General features: G+C 35.7%; 1 protein-coding gene across 1 annotated transcript in view; it reads left to right on the top strand.

The window, feature by feature from the left end:
• The window catches only part of LOC149554537 (serine/threonine-protein phosphatase BSL3-like), a 110,471-nt gene that overhangs the window by 8,527 nt on the left and 82,394 nt on the right, over window positions 1-19,550 (top strand). The window contains exon 3 of the mRNA XM_089828581.1: window positions 12,335-12,395. Within this exon, the coding sequence (XP_089684707.1) occupies window positions 12,335-12,395 (61 nt within the window). The remainder of the gene's footprint in view (window positions 1-12,334; window positions 12,396-19,550) is intronic.

The following is a 19,550-nucleotide window of genomic DNA, read 5'->3' as shown; positions in this document are numbered from 1 at the left end:
CTCCATTATCCAATCAGCATCTACTTCAAACAAAGGGTTGTCTACAAGTTGAGTGTGATCTGAAGTTTTGGTACTTGGTCTTTTGGGAGAACTATCCAAGTCATAAGTATGTTGAATGCTATCAAGTTCATTAATTATTTCTTGGAAAAAATTCTGCCTCTCTTCACTCATGCTCTCAAGAATGATTTGTGATCCTAACCTGATTTTCTGCTTTCTAAAAAGCAATTTGCATTTCATCCAATGCTTTAAGAGCATACTTAGGCTCTTTGTTGAGCTCCATAATCTCATTATTTCCTTTATTCAACTGATCGACATATATTCTAGCAACCTTAAGAATATAATCCTTGTTGGAAAGAAAACATAAATAATATGATTTCTTAGATTCAAGGGCTGTTTTGACTACCTGCAAATCAGCAACAAGCCAATCTCCTTCCACTCCCTTTTTAGCCTTCCTATGGAGATCCTCCACCGTCCTGTGAGTGCTGTCATAATGTACCAAAGATGTCACAACGATGTCTTCACTAACCTTCATCTTTAAGGCATGCATCTCATTATTATCATGTTGATACAACTCATAGTCTTGTATTGTCATCTTGTACTGTTTATTGAAGTTAATATCATGCGTATAAGAAACGTATGGCTCATCGTACCAAGAGTCCAACATGCTGTTACTTTGAGTACAACCAACTTCATCAACATGTTTGTCAAGGCTCACCTCCAAATCACCAACATGGAAACTTGTACCATGTGTAACATGATCATGAGAAGGCTGCAAATCAATGGTAGTTGACTACCCTTCTTTTCCAAGATCATCTATTAGATGATTTTGGTTTGCTGAAAACTCCTCATACAAATTTTTGCACTTGTCTTTTGCAAGGAGATCTTGGACCAATTCAAAATACTTCTTTTTTGCCATATCGGTCTTGTTTTGAAGTTTTGTATGGAAGTTCATATAATAAAAAAAAAAAATATTGCTTTGAATTTGTGCTGGAAATTTGTTATATTCATCATAAATGTCCAGTATATCTGCTCTTATATTAGATTGGAAATTATGGGTTAACTGTTGTTTAATTTGAGCAAGGTCCTTCATAACCCTGTCCTGATTAGGTATTTTCCCCAACTAATAGTCGGGACTCAGCTACAACCAAAACTTTCCAATTTGCTCAAATAATTTTGTCAAATAGTTGGTGGTTGTACAACGTCAATAGATTGCTTCAGCAACATCACAATCCAACTTTCAGATAGACCTAAGTCTATTGCTGTAAGGAATTGTGCATCGTATCATTACTCTTTAGGAAAGAGAAACCATAGGTGATTGGTGCCAGTGATCCAAAAGTAAGGTGAGAAAGTATTGCTATAATTCCATTTAACCAAAAGTTGTGTCCAATTGTTTTTGTGAACTTGTTTTGGTGAAAGTGACGGAGATACAAAATATTTGTTATGATCAGAAAGAATCCAACAACCAAATTTGCAATGCTAATCGCAATCACAGTCAAAGTTTTTGCCTCCCCACTAGTTGGATGGTAGTGTGCGGCTCCCAATATGTCTCTCACTGGGTCTGCCCTTTTTTGAGTATGTCTCTTGAAACACTCCTCACCTATACCATTGATTCCCCCTGCGTTACTGTTGGAGCTGACCTGGTAGTAATGTGCTTGGTTGGTAACCCCCTAACCTCTTTGGTAGTCAATACTACACACCTGATGCTTGCAAAACTTATAGTTTGCAGTTTGTCAGCAGTACCCTATACAAACTCCTGCTACTTCTGCGTTCAGTCTTATATCCTAGATGTGGTTGCTGAATGGGATAGTGTGAGCCTTCAACTAGAAATAACGTTACCCGTGTCTCAGACTTGCCAACACACTTCCACTGATTTTTGCCGCAACTTTCACTGTCTCCTGTCGCAACTCCCACTTTTCCTGCCGAAACCCTCATTTATCTCCTGTCGCAACTCCCACTTTTCCTGCCGAAACTCCCACTATCTCTTGTCACCCTCCCACCTTTTGAAAGTCCAACTCCTTGTGTAAGTGCTAGCACACAACCCTTCCTGCCAAAGAGATTCCACTGACAATAACTTGTACAGGACAGGGATGAACAACTCAGGTACAAACTCTTTATTATGACTGCCAAAATTCGTATTGAAGGACTCTTTTGTCCACCATTGAAAATGCTAGCTTTGTAACGATCAAGGAGTTTCTGTTCAAATGACATGTCTGCAAATATTGAAACAAATACTTGTAATGGTTCAATACAAAGAATAAAAGCCTCTTAATTTAACTCCAAGGAACCAATATTCAAGCTTTGTCAAAACCGTTTGTATAATCCTCTTCAACTCTTGTTGGATACTCCTTGCCTTTGTAATCGCAAACTCAGGGAATCTTGCACAGTTTTCATTTATTATCGAATGAAGATGAAGCGCCTTTCCCTTTTCCCCGCTCGTTACAAATTCTTCTAACTCTTATTTGTACATTGGGACTATTGGGTGACACACGACAATAGCATATCGCACAATCTGGAGTTGTCTTCTTTTCCCAAACCGTTTTTAATAGCAAGTATATCCAATCTGCTACCTCTATCGATAAGTAATGCCAAGATTTAAATTGCCAAATACTTCTTCAGAATTACATATCATAAGTCGTTGTTGCCCAATACTATGTTTGCTGCTGGTAAGCAAATATAAGCTTTTGAATAATTGGGAATCGCATTAAACATTTTCTCTTGAAACAAATCTCAATAATAAACGTTTTTTGTAAAAACACCCTTGAACCAACCCACTGTTATGTAAGGGAGTTGAAACGATAATCTCTATCCACCACTCGACTCACAAGCCGTATACAATTGATTACCCATGCGTCTCGAAGAAACACACCACATATTTTCTTTCCCAATGCACACACAAATTCCTTCAACTAAACCTCTAATAATCTTATAATCTCCGACAGATTCCAAAACTCACGGCAGAAGTATGAACCTAAGAGAATGTTGTTCCTCAAATATTTCAAAATATTGCTCATGAGACAAATTGCAATCACCAGAGATTATTTTTGAGAATGCCCCAAAATATTTCACAACACTTAGAAATAACCCACAACCTTATGTAAATTCTTGACACATCCAAATATCTGTTTCAAACTTTGATTACTAGAAAAATCCCAGCACAATTCAGATCTAGAAATTATCCTGCTCTCATACTAGGCACCCCAAAATATGGAGGATATTTTTTCCAGTAACATAGACCTCAAAAGATGTTTTGTAAAACTTAGACTTTGAAATAATAATTAATATTTCTCCTGTCGAATTTGAGTGGTTCTGCACAACTTATGTAATGATATTATATTTTAAATGTGTTGTTAGGCTATGACAGTGTACTGCTCAGGCACTCGAGTATAATTAGCACAATGTTTCCTTCGGATGCCTCTAGTAACGTCCCCCAAGGAGCAACTCACTTTCAGATGTCTAATGGCTCTGCGTTTATTTTCAAGAATGACCTTCAAATAATCAAAGATACCTTAAGATGTCGAATAGTTTTATGGGAAATTTAGTCGCTACTGGCTCCATGCAAAATCTCCTCTAGGCTAGTGCGCATATAGGAATATCACTTATAGATTTTGAGTACCTTTAATATCTAGCAATGCTTATTTCTATTGTAGGAAACCTTTACGTCCCTATGCTCTCAAAACCACATCCTCCACTATAGCTTAGATGTTTGTTGCAGAACAAGCATGGGGTATAGGCAACTACCATCCTTTCAGTAAAACATGAACTTAAATGCTCTCACATTAATCAACTACCCATTCCCAACAATTTCCTCAGTATATTTCAATCATTTCTAAAATTGCATAATGTTTGTGGAGTCTGAGTCTTCTCACACAAACATTCCAAAGCCTCGTTTTTTCTTTCTTATTTGAATTTGCTTCCCATTACTGATAGGCCCATATAATCTGTGTTACCCATGCCGACCAAATACCACTGGCTGCCTCAAATCTTTCTGGAATATTAATCTAGAAGCCAAATTGTATTTCTTCGCAAAGATTGAAATAATACAGTTTCTAGGAAAACTTCACAGGTTGGCAGGAAAACCAGCTCTGATACCACTGAAATATTCCCATTGGATATTTACCCGATTTCCGCAAGCTTACGCAAGACACTTCATGTGACATCTCCACGGACAATGGGTTTGCGTCCATTGTCTACTGGCACGAGGGTTTACGTCCTCCCGTTGGATGAAAGTTGAAGCTTTCCGAATAACTCTCGCAAGAGAGAAATTGAAATCTGAATCATAAACCAAGCATCCTCTGAATGAATGAGTCTCTCTCCTTTTAATCCTCAAAGTTGTGACTCTTTGACTTCCTGTCTTTTCATCTTATTTCTCCTTGTCATATTTAGCCCACTTTATAATACTAAATTGACCTTTTATAGTTTTAATCCACGCTCTCATAGTCAATTTTAATATTATATGAATATGTCTTTAAATTTTCTAATGTCCCAAATAGGGAACATTACAATTGAAGAAGGCAAAACAAGATTTGTATTGAGTTCAAGCGATCTACATTTCAGAATACAACCATCTTGTGATAATAGCAATTATTGTGGTAAGCATAAATAAGGTATTGTCTAGCTTATAATATTTTATGAATTTGGTTGTTTAATGAGGGTGAAATGCTGACCGACTTAGATTCTTATATGTTTATTAAATCTACTTGTTCTCCTACAAACAATAATGTGTAAGGTGAGTAAGGAAATACAAAGAGGAAGAGAAGATACAAATTAACCTTCTAATTAGGCCACCCCATGATGGATGGTTGGTGTCACATGTGGACCAAGGGGAAGTGTTGTATCCGCCCTTAGACTTAAATAAAAGGAATATTCTAGGTGGCCTGTTGCGGTTCCCTTGCCAACATGTACATGGTTGATTGTTGGAATTGAATTAATAGAAGTCACAGACTCACAATCATAGGCATGTGTATAAGGTGACATGAATTGGGAAAGCAAAGAGGAGCTTCCAAACTAAGTAGGCCACCCCATGTTAAATGGATGGCGTCCTGCCACATGTGGGCCATGGGGGAGTGTTGTATCCAACCTTGGGCTTAGTGTGAAGGATGCTTTGGGCCCCTAATTGTGCTTCCTTTATTTAAATGCTCTTATACTTCAATTGGTTGATTGTTGGATGAATTAAGAGAAGTTACAATCATAGGTAGGTGAATAAGGCAACACAATTTGGGAGAGCAAAGATGAGCTTTCCCACTAGGTAGGCCACCCCATGTTGGCTGGTGTCCTGGCACACGTGGGCCAAGGGGAGTGTTGTATCCGCCCTTGGGCTTTGTGTGAAGAATGATTAAGAAGATTATTAATATGTATATGCTTTTATATGTTATTTGATCCTTAATCCTTAATACTAAGGGGATGGGAATGGATTTTTTTTAATTCAAATTGTCAATAATCTAAAGCAAATTCAATTTCACAAGGAAGAATATATTTTGGTAAGGAAAGGCTCAAGAAACATCCAAGGTGGCTGTTATTTGCCACTTCCTAGCTTGAATAATTTACTTTATCTGAAGGAGTGAGTGTATCATAGCGGAGACCTTTCGCAGCTCCGTAATACCTAGGATAAGACTAGTGCTTGAATCGAGAGTGGGTCCAAGGGTATAGCTGATAGGTGAATGGGACGGGGTGTATTAATTGCACTATTTTTCTGTTAGCTATAATAGATGAGTTTAAGTTAAGCACAATACAGTTCAGATTTAACGAAAGTACCAAGGGTTTACTCTCTGTTTCCAGAGTCAATATTGAAAACCATAGGTATTATTCATAACATGCACATAAAAAGATGGACTACAAATTTAAAGCTTGGTAGTTTAGTAGAGGTGCTCCAAGATGCAAACTGCATTTGTTATTACGATGGCCTTTCTGATGGTGTTGGAGCTGTGTGTAAAATTCAATCCCTCTTATCTGTCGAAAGATATATGGAAGCATTTATTTTCTTTCGAAGTTCATATGGTTCCTTGGAAAAGAGGCGGGCCCTATTTATTGAGGCAAATGGTAAATGGAGTGTAACATATTCATAAGACCATGTTTTCCAACCGGATGGGGGCTTCATCGGGCTGGATGATAAGAAATGGTAGTGACAAGGGTTTATTTGTCACAAAGAATGTTGAGAAAGGTCATGAGTTGTTGTTGAGCGAGCCTTTGGCAATCTATTGCTAGGCTTTGCAGGATCCGATTAAAAATGGACGGTTTCAAAATGTGAAAAGGCCCTGGCTTTATATGGAGACAAGACTTTGCAAATCTTCCTTTCCTGTGGTAGTTGCTAGAAGATTCCAAATATGCTGGAGTTCTTTGGAGAGAGGAGTTAGACTCCTTCCAAGAAGCTGCTGGGAAAGATCGCCAACAAAGGGGATGAATTTCATCAAATGATTGAACGAATTGTGTTGGATGTAATGTCCTTCTAAGCAAAGGAAGATAACTCAGAGGAGTTTGCGATTTTGAACCCTCAAATACGAGGCGGTCTACAACATTCTAGTGACTATGTTCGACGGTGACAATTCCATAGCCTCATTTTCTGGAGAACAAATTTCAAACATTGAGAAGAATATAAGCAACTTTTTTAATGTGGGTCACCACATTGACATGGAGGCATTACTTGGCAAGAAAGCCTGAATTCGTAATAGCAATTTCGCACAAGTGTAAAATCTCCTTTCCACATGTTTCTTTGAGTTAAAAAATGAGGCTTTGTTTTATAGCCGCATAGACCTACTCTCCTACGATGTATACTCCTACCAAAGAGGCCAAATGCCCAAGAGCTATTTTTCTCTAGAGTGACCTTATCTATGTGTGCAACTATTGTTGTATCTTTTCTTTTGCAGCTAAAAACAATTTACAAATGCTTTAGGGAAAGCGCTTGGCTTGACTATGCACTAGACCATGGTTGTGGCTTCTTTTCCATGCAAATTCACATGGCCACATAATTACGTGCTTTCTAACATGGAAACAATACCTCGATGCTCTTTGTTGGATGGCAATTTTAGGATCATAGTAGACATTACCGGTCCCAATTCTTATTCTCTCATTTATTTGCATATGACGAAGTTGCGATTTAGTAAAGGAGGTAGAAGGAAAAATGATGACAGTTGTAATGGGGACGATTGTGGAGTTAGAGGAGTACGGAGGAGGGCTCGTGAGGTGTGGGAGATACAATACAATGACTTCCATGGATTCTGTGTCTACTGTCTAGTGGTAGTGCACTTGAGACACCCCTTAATGGACATATTTATTTGTAAAATGTGTCAAATGAAGTTTTCTACGAAAAATCTTACATTGGCCTATGATACGGTAAAAACGATTGACATCATTTTAAACTTGAATTGTCCTTTTATTCAAAGAAATTCTATAAATTGGTTTGTTATGCATGCATTTAGAACCTCCCACACCCACACACCCACATATTTTGTTTTACTCTTTACTCTAACCCTTGATCCTGTTTACAAAAAAATATTAACATTGTGATCTAATCCTATATATATTTGTATGTTTACATTTGTATTCATGCATTGAATGAAGGATTCAAGTTATGGATTGCATAATTATAGTAACCATTTGATTGGTAAACCATAATCCTAATCCATTCAAAAATGTGATTTAGGGCAGCTTCTAGGGCAAATTAGAAAGGGGACATCAAAGTGTATCTATGATGTTCACACTCTTCTAGCAAATGTTAGCTGAGCTATGACAAAATTGATGTTATATAACTTATTACGTGAATATAAATACTTTATATTCAATAAATTCTTGAATTTCGATTCAACTAGTGCACACCCTATGCTTGTATAATGCAGTTACTAGAAATGAAATCCTCCCCGTATCTAAATTGGATTATTCATGAGGAGATTTTATCAAATTTTAATTTTAAATAGAGATATCATTGTTTAAATTTTGATACAATTATCAATATATCAATTTGGATCAAACACTACAGGATTTTTTAAATTAGGGCAAATTAAAAAGATTAAAGCTTTCCAAAGAACATATTTGAAAAAGAGAGGATTTGCCTTTCCAAGACTATAAACAAGAGCAGAACCTGCAACGACAACTCCAACAATAATGATATCTGTCTTCTTTCCCTTCATTGTCGTTGCGTTAAGCAGTGCATCCTGAATATGCATTGTCAAAGATGCTCCTCTTAAATTCTTCTTCCTATGCAACATAAGCCTTAAGGAAACAATTGTTCCCAAAATCAACGCAAATACCACTGAACACCCTAAATACTCCATTAAAATTTAAAAAGTAGGAGATCTAGATCAACTTATAGCTTTCTTTGGTCAAACTACTAAATCATGGAGGTCTTGTTTTTTTGTGATCGCGCAAAGAATCAGTGTGTAGTTTTTATTGAACAAAAGATGATGTTAGCTTGATTTTAAAATTAAATGAAACATATGAGCTCATTCTCTAACAATATATATTAACAAAAGAGCTATTTTGGTCGATGTATGGCATTGTGCAAGTAAAGACTTGTCCAACAACGACGATAAGGAGGAAATATTGATGACGATAATTACTCTTCTCGGTTTCGTTTGGAGAATTAACAACAATGGCTCCATTGGCGGCATTGGTGATGACAAGGCTAAGACGCCAATAAAAAAAGTAGGTGTATGTCGGCTCATTTAAATTCTCTATCCAGCGAACATGAATGGCCATTTCTCTCACCTCTGCCAATAGCAGCCATGACAACCCTTATGTGGCATGAGATATTTGTTGCCTCATTGCCTCTTTTGTTTTTAATTGTTGACAGTTGGGAATAACTGAGAAATCAATTCTGAGAACCAATTTTTGATTGCAGCAGCGTGAGACTATTCCAGCAGGGGGTTGCCCCCATGAATAAGCCTATCGGCTAATTATCAATCTACAGGACTTGAAGGAGCACACTCAGCACCGTGGAAAAAATGATTTCACAGGCAGCACATTACATGAAACTCTTTGCAATATAGCTGGCAAATCCTCAAGACAAGGAAATGATGCTATTTTCAGCCTCAATGAAGGTTTAAGTAATGTTATGCAATTGTAATTAAAGTTTATTCTAATAACATAAATCAAGGAGCATTTGATTATGACTCTTGGGAGAAAAAGCTATATAAGGAAGGCCAAGCAGGGCAAAGGAGGTGTGATATCGAGAAACCATTTATTATCTGATTTCTACTTTTTCTGGAGCATGGAATTTCGGTTCAGTAAACTTGAGGATGAAAACCCTGTGTCTGGAATTGGAGGACAAAACCCCACAATTCCTAGGAGTGATTTCACACATAAATCACCATTGTGCAGATTCTGATTCCTTCTTAGTTTGTAATTTGAGAAGAATTCTGTCATACCTACAATTCATAGCTGGTTTGCAATGACCAATCTATAGATATTCCAAAGAAAAAGTACACATTAAAAATACACAGTTGAGGATCACAGCATTATTGAAGAGTGCTAAACCATGTTCAAATTTTAAACTTTTCTTAGACTGCCATACAATATGAATCACTGATCACAACTTTTTGCATAGAGAAAAAGACGATTGCAGTAGGATATGATGATAATTGCAACATTTAACCAGGTGATTGTAGCAATAAGAACTTTTCATGAGGCATTTTACATATATTAGGTGATGCTAAATGATGCCTACCATCCTTTATTGGTTGCTGCGTGCTTTTGAAGAGAATCACAAGTTTTAGCTGGCTGTACCTTTGAAGGAAGCTGCAAGTTTGTGTGATCCAAAATTCAGGAAATTGCAAAGAATGCAAATTAGGGATGTTGAAATGGTATATAAAATTAAGGGAGGATCAACTTATGTTATTTGGGATAATTATAATTGTCCTGAGTGCAGGTCACATGATTTAACACCTTTTACCACGGGTGTGCAGGTGATGATTCAGCACCTTTTACCACAGGTGGGTTCTTTGTAACAAAGGAAAAATGCCTAGGATCGATACAAAAGATGAGACACTGGTAAATGCTACTTAATCTTCACTTGAAAGCAGACGCCAGTAAATAAGTAGCCTTGTAAGCAAAAAACATTACACCAAAGCCACAACTTGCCATGATATAAAAGGAAGAATAGTGTATCTGAGCATGGATGGCAGGATAGGGTGTAAATGACCATCATAAATGATAATATTTTCAGTAGAACACTGCTCTAGGGAATGACCAAAGCATCACATTGAAACAAGAAACTGATGTGGAAAAGTACAATCAAAGAATGGCTATCAAGGTGGTCTATCATCCAATAATAATTGTCTGAACAGAGGCCATGAATCACTGAATTCACTGACATGTGCAGAGAAAGGATCTTGAGTGATGCTCACAATTGCAAGAGTTGCATCAGCCACCTTGTTACATTCCTTATGACAGAGCATAAAGGAGACATGATAAAGTTCTTAAAAGCGCCAAGGCTTCATCAAGCAACCTTCAAAGCTTAGAATTTGGACATTTCTGATTCTGAAGTCCTATATAATATTTTGTGAGTCCCCTTGAACCATAAGCTGGTTATACACTATTTCTGAAGACCGTTGAACCTGGCACAGCAACTAGCCATTCTGCTTGTTTTCTTTTTTTGGCCAAAGTGAAGAGAGCCTCGCATGAATCAAGCCATTATTAGAATCTCTATTAATCATTCCTTCTGCTGCTAAACCTGGATTCCCTTTGGAGACATCATCAAAGTTGAACATAAGCTTTCACAAAGGGGTTGATTTCCGAACATTATTCTTTCTAGCAGATACATTTTCTTTTACCCCATTAATGGGGGAACAAAGATAGATATTTCATTGCTGAAGAAACTTCATAATTTTAGCAATAAGCTGCATGCCTGCCTCAAAATGGAGGAAAAACAAGCTCTAAAATGCAGCTTTCAATCCGAGTCTAGACATGGAACTTGGGAGATATTTTGTCTTTTATCTGCATCTAAAAGTTAAAATAGGATTGAAAATTTTCTGTGTCTTTGGTAATTAAATGAATGGCTTGTGTTTTCCTACTTGAGGAAAACCATGCTGCAGAATCACACTGTTAGATTTGAGTTTTCATTTGATTCTCTGATTATGCATATTCTTCTCATATTTTTATCTTCTAATTACCTCTTTTTCATGTATTCATATTTTTAAGTGCTGTTTGTAAGAATTAGAAATCTTCAATTTTTTAATCTTGAGAGCAAGGAAAAAATATCTTACATACAACTTAGAGTACTACAGTTACCTTGTGTTTAAAGTCTTAAAGGCTTCGTTTGCAATATCTACATGAGCGTATGTTTTTTGTATTGCCGCTTTAGATTACTTCTAGTAAATGCCTGTTGTACATATATCAGGCACCTATTAATATGTAATTATCTCTTTAATTAACCTATTTATTTTCATTTTTAATGCATTTGATTTATTTATGATGTGCTTAGGTTTTTGCATTATATTATGTTTAACCACTGCCTTTAGTATTCTATATTAAATTTTAAAAGAGAAATCTGAAAAATATATTGTAACTTGATCTGCTTGGTGGAGTCCACCATTCAGTTTACATTTAAGGTCAACCATGGTACCTAAGGAAAGTTGATTTAGGTTTTCAATTGTTGATTCAAGCTTCAGTGCCAAATTTAAATTTTGCCCATCAATGTGTAACCATTTAAGACTTTTCCATCTTTGTATAAATGTTAGATGAGCTTCATGAAGGCACTGCATATGGATCACACTCATCGGCATTTTTTGGAGAAATTAAAGGACTTGTATTCTAGCTGCAATTTGAAGAAAAATATTGAGAAAGCATTTAAAGCGTTTTGATTTATCAATAATCAATAATTATAGAAAACATTAAAATATTTGGTATGTCAATTCAGATCAGCTGCACTGGACTGCTACAGTTTGCATTTACCTTTGTTTTTCACACACAATTGACCATTTTTTTAACTTTTCAACTTGCATCTCTTTCCGTAAACATGTTAGCATTTCATTCTATCTCAGCAGCAAAAACAAGGTTTATCTGCAAGTTTTGGTTATAGGGACATTTTGGAAAACAAAAGCAGTTGCCCCTTGCAATTAGGATAACACACTTAAATTTCAAAATTTTCTCATGTTGTATTTTATGAATACATCAGATCTCATGATTGCAGTGCTTGTTATATTCCACTAGCAAGTTTTTGCATCTGTCTACAGTAAGACAAGCTCTAGGGAAATGAATTATTTAAAACATAGTTTTTATTTTCAGCTTATTTAGTATACATCATGGAGCCGGTCTTTTTTTTTCAAAATTTTCTCTAGGATTTTGGGTACAAAATCATTGGCGAGTAATATGTGAAAGTTGATTTCTATCTCTGCTTGAGTTTTAGGGTTAGCAGGGGCAACAGCTGATGTTCACTGCTATGATGTCTTGGCCAACAAATGGACAAGGTATGGATAATTATGGTATCGCAGACAAGTATTCAGTATTTTCTTGATTGCACACTTTATTATATGAATATTGTGAACTCATCTGGGTATTGGATTGCTAAGTGGAGTACTAGGCTTATACATTTGAGAATGTTTCTTGGCACTTGTAGAAATGTTTAGTTTGGATCTGGATGTGAAATATTAAATATTATTGTCATTTTTGCAATAATTCTTTGCCATTTGAAATATTGCGTTGATGAATTGAAAAGCTTTTTGTGTTATCAGATGATTTTCCTTCCAAATAGATAAATTTGAAGATAAGACAGATTTCCCAGATAGGATAATTAGCTGTTATGAAAGATATAATTATTAATACACTTATTGCTACAGGAAAGATACAAAACAAAAAGGCTAGGTTTGAAAGTTTATTAGTTTGGATCTATGAGTACAGAGCACTCTGTAGATTTGATGTGCAAATGGTTAGAGCTTGTGTCAAGATACTACCTTGCAAACATCTGATTCTTATTTGTATTACCTTGATCAATCATGTGATAGAGGCTCTTCCGCACCTGGGAAAAGCCTTCATTTTCTTTGATTTGTCTCAACTCTCAAGATCTACTTACCCTGATTTTCTTTATACATGTTTTGTTTCATCTTCAAAACTTGTATATATTATTTATGGATTTCCTTTGATTATTTTTTAAAACAATATCCTTGCAAACTATTACACTTCTTTTTATAATCCATATCTGCAAACCTGGCTGGAATCATTTTCTGGCTCATGGATACGAATTCACCATATGCACCCAACTATTCTTTTTCTGCTCTGCCCACTCATTGGTTTTTTGTTGCTGTGTTCTTATTCCTTACCTTCAATACTTTCACGTGCATCCCTCTGCAAGTGTAATTGTTTTTCACTTCTCACACTTGCACACTTTTCAGTTCTCTTGTTCCTTTTCTGCTCTGATTCTGTAAGACGCCCCTCTTTTTTTCTATGCAGCCATTTCTTCCCTCTGTGCTTACTACACTCATGCTTCCTCCTGCCCTGACTTGCACTGCTCTTCCTCTATATTATTCCTCCCATTTTGATAAAACATAATGCCCAAAAGAAAGAGGCATTTTTTTTGCATGTTTAAGGCTATGACATTTGGCATTACACTTCCCAATTGCTTTGCTTGACAGTTTCCAAAGCCTATTCGACAGTCCATTCTGTGCATATTCTGCAATCATTGCATTGTATGGGGCAACATATTTTTGAGGCATTTTGTCAACAGTTCAGTGACCTGTCTCTGCTTCCATATTTTTGCACACGTCTTCCAAGGAAGTTGCAACTACAATAAAACTCTTTATTTTGATGGGGCCCATGCCCTGTTCTAAAATTCCCATTTTAGCACAAGTTGGGAGGATGATTGTGGAGGTTGTAGTAACTGACTTGTATGCAAATCAGAGGTGGTGCCCCCCCGGGAGGTGCATGGAATTTTTTTTAGGGGTTTGGCTTTTCTTAAAATCTGAAGGTAAGTGCAGGCATTAAACAATTGACAAGCCTTGTCGATGTTTCTACATTTTCATACATATCTATTAGGAAGCTGTAACAACTTCTCTTGATAACAAAATGGAGAAAGTGAAAACAAATTTAAGAGGTTTAGGCATTGAAACAGATATGCCAAACAAAACAAATAAAAGCCAAAAATTTGAGTCAAACAAAACAAATAAGAGGCAAATTGTTTTTCGGTCGTGCTCTTTGTGGATGCACCTAGGTGCTTCTACACCAGACACACTAGGTGAGTGACATGTTCGATGAATTGACACACTAGGTAAGTGAAATGTTCCATGAACTCACAAAATCAGAAACATATGGGGATGCATGGTATGGTTGATGGGATTATTGTCATTGATGTTAAAGTCGATTAGAGAGATCGATGGAAATCTTGTCATTGATGTCAATAAGCGGATAAAGAAGTAGTTGAAAAGTTTAACAGGAATATTATGAAATAATTATAAAGACTTGAATCACTATAGATTACAATGAAAGAATTATCTGATGAGCTTATTGAAACAACAAACGATGGAGTCTGAGATGTGCTTTGGATTGGGAAAGACAGATAACACCTGTGCATCATCCTACTGATTTATAGAAATTGGAAATTCAACAGAGTATAAAGATATGATTTATGCAGAGCTTTATAAATAGTGACAAAATTATTTCATAGAATGAATATATTATTGAGCAGTTTCAGTATGGTATATTTCCAAAAATGTAAACATTTGCTCTTAATGTGAGACACTTAATACAAAGTAAGCAACGCTATTATATTAATTTATATGGTAGTCAATGTAATGTCCCCATCTGTTTAGCAAGTAAGTGGAGTTCTTAGCCTTCACGTTCTTCAAAGGCTAAGTGGAGAAATAAGGAGAAATTGATTAAATTAATTTCTTATAAAGTCATTAAATAAATTAAAATTAAAAGGTGACTTTATATTTAATTAATTAAATTAATTATTGTATTACAAGGGAGAAGCTTCTAGAGAGTGCATTAATTATTGAGGGGGAAGCCTCTAGTAATTTAATTTTCTAGAAGCACAATTAATTATTGTATTGCAAGGGAGGAGTTTCTAGAGAGTGCATTAATTATTGGAAGGGGGAAGCTTCTAATAAATGCAATTAATTAATATTTTATTTCCTTCTAGAAGGGTGTAGGGAAAGTATAAATAAAAGTGGGAGCTTCATTGTTTAGCATCAGATGATGGTGAATTGCATTTGATAGGAACTTGGATGTACAATTCTGTTCTTTGGCATTAGAGGACATTCATCCTCTCTAATGACATTCTAGACGTTATTCCCTTGGAGTTTGGCCTTCGGAATTCATTGCTATCAGCTCATTAATAGGCAGCTTGGACGCATTTCCAGCCACAGGCAGATTGGGTGTAATTAGTGAGTTGAACAGTTTGTTATGTATTTGATGATGCTAGAGTAATTAGTGAGTTGCTATGTATTTAATTTTATTAGTTCGAGAACTAATAATATTTCAGCAGTAGTTCAATTTTCAGTTTGCATGAATTCCTTTGTTTTTGTTCATGTTATGTGGTTTAAATCTACGCAAAGACATTACAATCTCTTTTCAGCAATTGGTTTAGCTCTTGGGCATTTCTAGGGTGCCCATTATAGTGGTATCAGAGCGAGTTTTTGGGCATTTCTAGGGTGTCCAATACAGTGGTATTAGAGCGAGTTTTTGGACATTTCCAGGGTGTCCATTACAGTCAAACTTACCGTCTATGAAGGAATGTATGTGCCGAGAAGATACAAATGAACCCATAGGAATATGAATAAAGACATCAGCTACTAATGTCTTCAACGATAGAAGGGTAAAATGCTAAAAGGCAGGCCAGAGATTCAAAGAGGAGTCCATGTCTTTTTGAATCACATCAGAATGCATACATAGCAAATGGACTCGTGGATGGAAAAGTCAAGATACTAAACAAACCTCAGACATCATCGTAAGCAAAGTTTTAAGGGTTATGATTTGATTACAAACTAAGGTTTTTTTGGTGAGGAAGCCCAATGGAAAACAATGGTATCACAGATACCGAACTTCAGTCAACATAGAAGCAGAGATATATACAAAGCTTGTTATGTTTAGGAAAGACAGAGGAGAGATAATATTAAGAAACTCATTAGAAATGACCCAATCACAAAAAGCGATTGAAGAAAGATCAGAAATGATTTAATGACATGTTATGTTTGAAAGGAAAGCGATGTGTATGGGCCATCATATGAATACAATCAGGAATTAATGGCAAGTAATTAAAGAGAGGGCCCAATAACATAAATATATGTTTAAGAGGAGCCACCGAACATTAGAGAGACGACAAAATGGATTTGTCACACCATTATTGAAAGATTACAAGGTGGGGTGTGTATATTTTGTGTGGAAGCTGCAATTATTTGTGAAAGAGAAATTGGCGGCAAAAAACAAAGGGTCACGATGAAGAAGTGAACTCTTGATAGTAGTAAACAAATAATATTGGTAATTGAGTAAGCAACGATTGTCGTTTTAATCCTCATCAGATATCATCTTTAGCTATATATATATATATAAAATTTCTGTGATAGTATAAACATTATCTTCACTGTTACGGAGTACTCAGATTTAATGAAAGGAAGAAAGGACTATATATATATAATGGCTGTGATAGTATAAACATTATCTTCATTGTTAAGGAGTACTCAGATTTAACGAAAGGAAGAAAGGACTATATATATATATATATATATATATATATAATGGCTATGATAGTATAAATATTATCTTCACGGTCAAGGAGTACTCATATTTGGCGGAAGGAAGAAAGGACACAGTAGTTGAGGTAGCGTTATGAGAGTCGTTTGATTTTATGCAAGATAGAAGAGGGAGACACGAAAGCAATCTAAGCTATGAAAGACAAAGAAATAAATATTGGATTGAATATACTGTGCGTATCATCGGGTTTCCCAATTCTGCCAAACGATATTGTGGTCTGTTAACTTAGCCCGTAATGTGTCATTCCACATCACAATGAAGCATGAAGATTATTTATGGTGGCATTCCTTGTGCATACGTAAGTCAATAAGTATATGAAGACAAAATCCATATAACCCAATGAAGATAGAGTTAAAGTTGTTTTTAGTAAATACAATTTGCAAGTATAGTTAGAGATTGTTAAGAAGAGACGTATATTTTAATTCAAAGGATGTGATTCTTCAGAAGTAAAAGATATAAGAAGAGAGTAGACTTTTGGAAAAGAAAATAAGTAAGTGATTAAAAAAGAAGAGAAGAAAAAGAGTATATAAAGATATTTATTTGTATATTCAGATGTTAGTTTGAGCAGAGCGGTGGAAGTAGAATATTAAAAAGAATAAAAGAGTGAAAGAAGATGTGAAAAGGATACAACAGAAAATTAAGATCAATAGAGATGTGTATTAAAGATAATATACATATCTGATTTAATAAAAATGTGTGGGGAGAATTTAAAGAAGATATACATCAAAGAGAGTATATTATAAAGACTACATCAGAAGTGTTTTCAGATCTAAGATTAGATTATAGGGAAGAGATTGTAATTTCTTATGACATATTTGTGATGAAATTTATATCAGATTTATAGCAAATCAATGAAAGAAGTTATGACAGACTTATAGTCATTTCATAAGATCTATTTGAGAAGAAGACTTGTAATTGATTTGAAGGAAGGAGAAGTGTCGATAGACTTAAAGATATCCATCATGATTTGAATAAGCAACATTAACGAGGTGGAAAAGAAGTTCGTGTGCAGTGGGTTGGTGCTGAGGAAGATAGCAGTGGGGGTTGGTGCTTCCAGTAGGTTGGAGCTTCTGTTGAGTTGGTGCTCATAAACATAGGGTTTGGAGCCTCTAGTAGGTCATAGCCTACAAAACTTTGTAAAAGAACAATTTCTATAAGAAAACATTTATTTGCCATGGTTTTCTCCCACATTGGGTTTCCACGTAAATCTTTGTGTCATTGTGTTCATGTGCATAATTGTTCATTTCAGCACTTGAAGTTGATTGTTTGGATACAAGTTTTAAATTGGCAAATTTGTTATTATATGGATTCACCCCCCCTCTTAGTATACTCTGCGCTCTTCAACGGTAAGCACATGTTTGTTTTCGATCCATGACAAGGAAGCATTCCCTTGTTCACTCTTCTGGTCTTCATCATCTTCATCGCATGATCCTCGTCTTTGATCACCACGTCTCTTTGGGACGCTCTTTTCTTTTCCTCTATTGCACTTTTTTATTGAATCCAATCCACCCTTCTCTTTTGAAATCTGCACCTGAATTATGATTGAACCCTTATGTTTGATGTCTTCCTTTTCCTCAATGGGCTGCTTTTCAACCCTACAACAAACAATGGAGCTTGATTCTTTTCCGTGCTTCTCTTTGTAACAGCCATTTTTCCTAGCCATAAATATCAACTATCCTGTTATTTAGCACAGTTACTTTTCCTATTCATGAGCATGAAAAGGCAGTTATAACAACTATTTTACATGTTCATATGAAAGAGATCAATGGTTATACTGGATTTACCGAATTGCCTTAGCCAACATTTGAAAGAGCATTAAATCAACAAATGCAATGAATATAGCTGCCTTCATAACTAACCACTACTAAATGGAAAGATAGATCTTTTTTTGCTAATAGAGATACGTTACTTTTCAAATGAAGACAGTTTTACATCTACTTTACATATTCAGATGGGAGAGAACCAACGGCTATAACAAAATAATTGATTAAACAATATTAACAATATTAACCATCTAACATATCTTCAACTTGAAATTTCAAATTCATAAAAGTAAAATACCCGTTACTAGAAGATATTTGAATGCAAATCATATCTCTGTCTTGTGCAAGCCTTGGCATTTGGTGGAGAGGAGAAGCATTGTCAGGAGCATAACATCTTAACCGTGGACTTGTAAGTATCCCCACACAATCTCTACAGAGAAAGACCCTCCCTAGTTGGGATTAGGTTTGGGGCACCATTATCCAACCATTGAGCATCCTGGTGTTAGAGTATCAACCCGTCGTTCGACTAGACAACAAGACTTATACAATGGACTACCATGAGCTGACACAGATTTTAAACATCTTTTATTACTTTCTTATGTTAGTAATTGTTCTATTCTTTATCATGCAGGAGTAAACCATAATCCAATGATTGCCATTACACACCCTTCATCTCGATCATGTTGGTATTCCCTGATGAATCACTGGGGTTGATGTAAAAGCATTTATAATCGCATCTTTTGTATCTACCTGACCTAGGCCATGGCATTCCAAAAGATAAATAATTCTTGAGCTTTATTCTTAATTCATAATGGTGTGTTCTCTTATCTCGGAGAATATATTGTAGATACTTTGTATCAGTTCACACTTTGGACAATACTAATTAAACTATGATTATGAAAAGAAATTGGTTACATGTATTATGCCATAGTCTTGCTCGATCTGGAGCAATCCTACTATTCATATATAATGAAAGAAATAGTAGACTGTATCCGATCAAGCTCTAACAACATTAATATTGCTTTCCAATCTAGGCTACAACTACGACCTCACTATACATCAAATTAAAAGAACAAAATTCAGTAGAGTATTTTCATGACCTGATTGTAGGTTGTC

Source organism: Cupressus sempervirens, chromosome 5, assembly GCF_028749045.1.
Source record: "Cupressus sempervirens isolate cs-2001-9-10 chromosome 5, ASM2874904v1, whole genome shotgun sequence".
Lineage (NCBI taxonomy): Eukaryota > Viridiplantae > Streptophyta > Pinopsida > Cupressales > Cupressaceae > Cupressus > Cupressus sempervirens.
Note: the sequence above shows the minus strand (reverse complement) of the source record. Positions and strands in the feature narration are given on the sequence as shown.